Here is a 1790-nt window from a genome sequence, read left to right on the forward strand (position 1 = left end):
AAAAGACTTAGGGTAAATCTCTGATGGCTTTTAGCCACAGAGGTGAGGGTTGTTTCTGCACTTTTGCATAGTGTTGTTCAGTGGGTGCCAGCTGAAATCGCGGGGAATGGGACAAACATGAAGAGCTGAGGATATCTGAGCTCTGTTGGTACTGAAGAGTTAACCTGAGAATAATGTGGTTTGTGGAGGATTGTATTTTTTTTTTTCCTGAGTTTTCTCTACTCTCTGTTAATGGTCAAGTAGCGGGGGGGGGGGAAGGTGTTGGGGGGTTTTTTTACATAGTGGAAGACAGTTAACTTCGGGATTTTTTCTTTGATTCTTTAGCGCTGTCAACTTCCTTGGATATTGGTCTGAGTAACTGGAGCTTCCTATACGTCACTGTCTCCCTGTGAGTACAAACACCGTCTTCCCTGGGAGCCCTCTGGTGGGGTTCAGAAAGGGCTTTGTCAGGGTCAGTTTCTTTGAATGGGTCTGCGGCTCAGTGGGGTGGGAACGCGGGGTCTGCCATAGCCTGCTTGTACTGATGTGGAAGTGGGTGATCTAGTTCTAATAGCGCTTTGCTGGGAAGGACTGCATTGGAAGAGACTGACTGTATTTTGGTCCTTACAGCTACACGATGACCAAATCCTCTGCCATTCTCTTCATCCTGCTTTTTTCACTGCTCTTCAAGCTGGAGGAAGTGGTAAGGGTCCCACACAATGCTTTAGGGAGGGAGAAGATCAGGCCCAGGGAAATAAGCAGTACACAAAACATATAAGTAGGGAAAGAATGTGATTCTGTGGGTGAATCTGAAAGAAAGGACTGTCTGTCTCTCTTCAGCTCCACGAGTCAGTAGTGACTTTGTGTTTGCTCTCATCCAGAGGGTGGCATTGCTGCTGGTGGTTCTGCTCATCGCTGGGGGTCTCTTCATGTTCACCTACAAGTCCGCACAGTTCAACGCGCAGGGGTTCATGCTGGTGCTCTGTGCCTCTTTCCTCGGGGGTATTCGCTGGACGCTCACACAGCTACTTATGCAGAAGGCTGAACTGGGTATGTAGGGTGTTAGGAAACGAGGGGTGATGCTGGTAACGGGAGGGTAATAAGGAGGTGGTAGCCCTTGCTGCAGAAACAAAACAGCTAATGTACGGGTCAGTGTCTGGAACCTGGGGCAGGGGTTATCTGTTGATGGGTAATGAAGGTGGCTTGGTGTCTGCAGCAGCACAGGTGTGGGCAGTATAAATGAGGTGTATGTCTAGAAATGGTGCTAACAAAGGCTCTAGGAGCTATGTTATTCCCTGGCTTGTTGCTACCTCATCTGTTATTGATTCTCCTCTTTCAGGGCTCCAGAACCCCATTGATATCATGTTTCACCTGCAGCCGCTCATGTTCCTGGGTCTCTTCCCACTCTTTGTGGTGTTTGAGGGTGCGTGAGTTAATTAGAGAATGCAGGGATAGCTTTATAGAGTGGTTGGGGAGATTGCTGAGCAGTTTGTTGTTTGAGATGATTTATTTAGATAAGTGAACAGCTGTGAACTTTACAATGTAGTCAGAGACATAGAATTACAGGGACCCAGATATACTGGCAGAAAATTAAAGAGTGCATAGGAATATTAGCCTACCACATTTGTGGTTATACTGGCTATGAAGAACAGGCTCCACATCCTCCTGATACTGGAATGTGAGCAGCCCAACCCCATCTTGTTGTGAGGTGTTCTGGGTGTTGGGAAAGGTACTCTGCTACTCACTGTCTTCTTCCTAGGCCTGCCTTTGTCAATATCAGAGAAGCTCTTCCATTTCCATGAAGCAGGAAT

The 1790-nt window shown here is 47.4% G+C and overlaps 1 protein-coding gene across 1 annotated transcript in view; it reads left to right on the plus strand.

Moving 5' to 3' along the window:
• Nucleotides 1–328: 328 nt before the first annotated feature.
• Nucleotides 329–1790, plus strand: part of SLC35C2 (solute carrier family 35 (GDP-fucose transporter), member C2) — a 2753-nt gene continuing 1291 nt past the window's right edge. The window contains exons 1-5 of the mRNA XM_010145753.1: nt 329–388; nt 610–682; nt 861–1029; nt 1319–1402; nt 1739–1786. Coding sequence (XP_010144055.1) covers nt 617–682; nt 861–1029; nt 1319–1402; nt 1739–1786 — 367 coding nt within the window. The 5' untranslated portion in view covers nt 329–388; nt 610–616. The remainder of the gene's footprint in view (nt 389–609; nt 683–860; nt 1030–1318; nt 1403–1738; nt 1787–1790) is intronic.

The sequence above is a fragment of the Buceros rhinoceros genome, unplaced genomic scaffold (assembly GCF_000710305.1).
Source record: "Buceros rhinoceros silvestris isolate BGI_N320 unplaced genomic scaffold, ASM71030v1 scaffold12991, whole genome shotgun sequence".
Taxonomy (NCBI): domain Eukaryota; kingdom Metazoa; phylum Chordata; class Aves; order Bucerotiformes; family Bucerotidae; genus Buceros; species Buceros rhinoceros.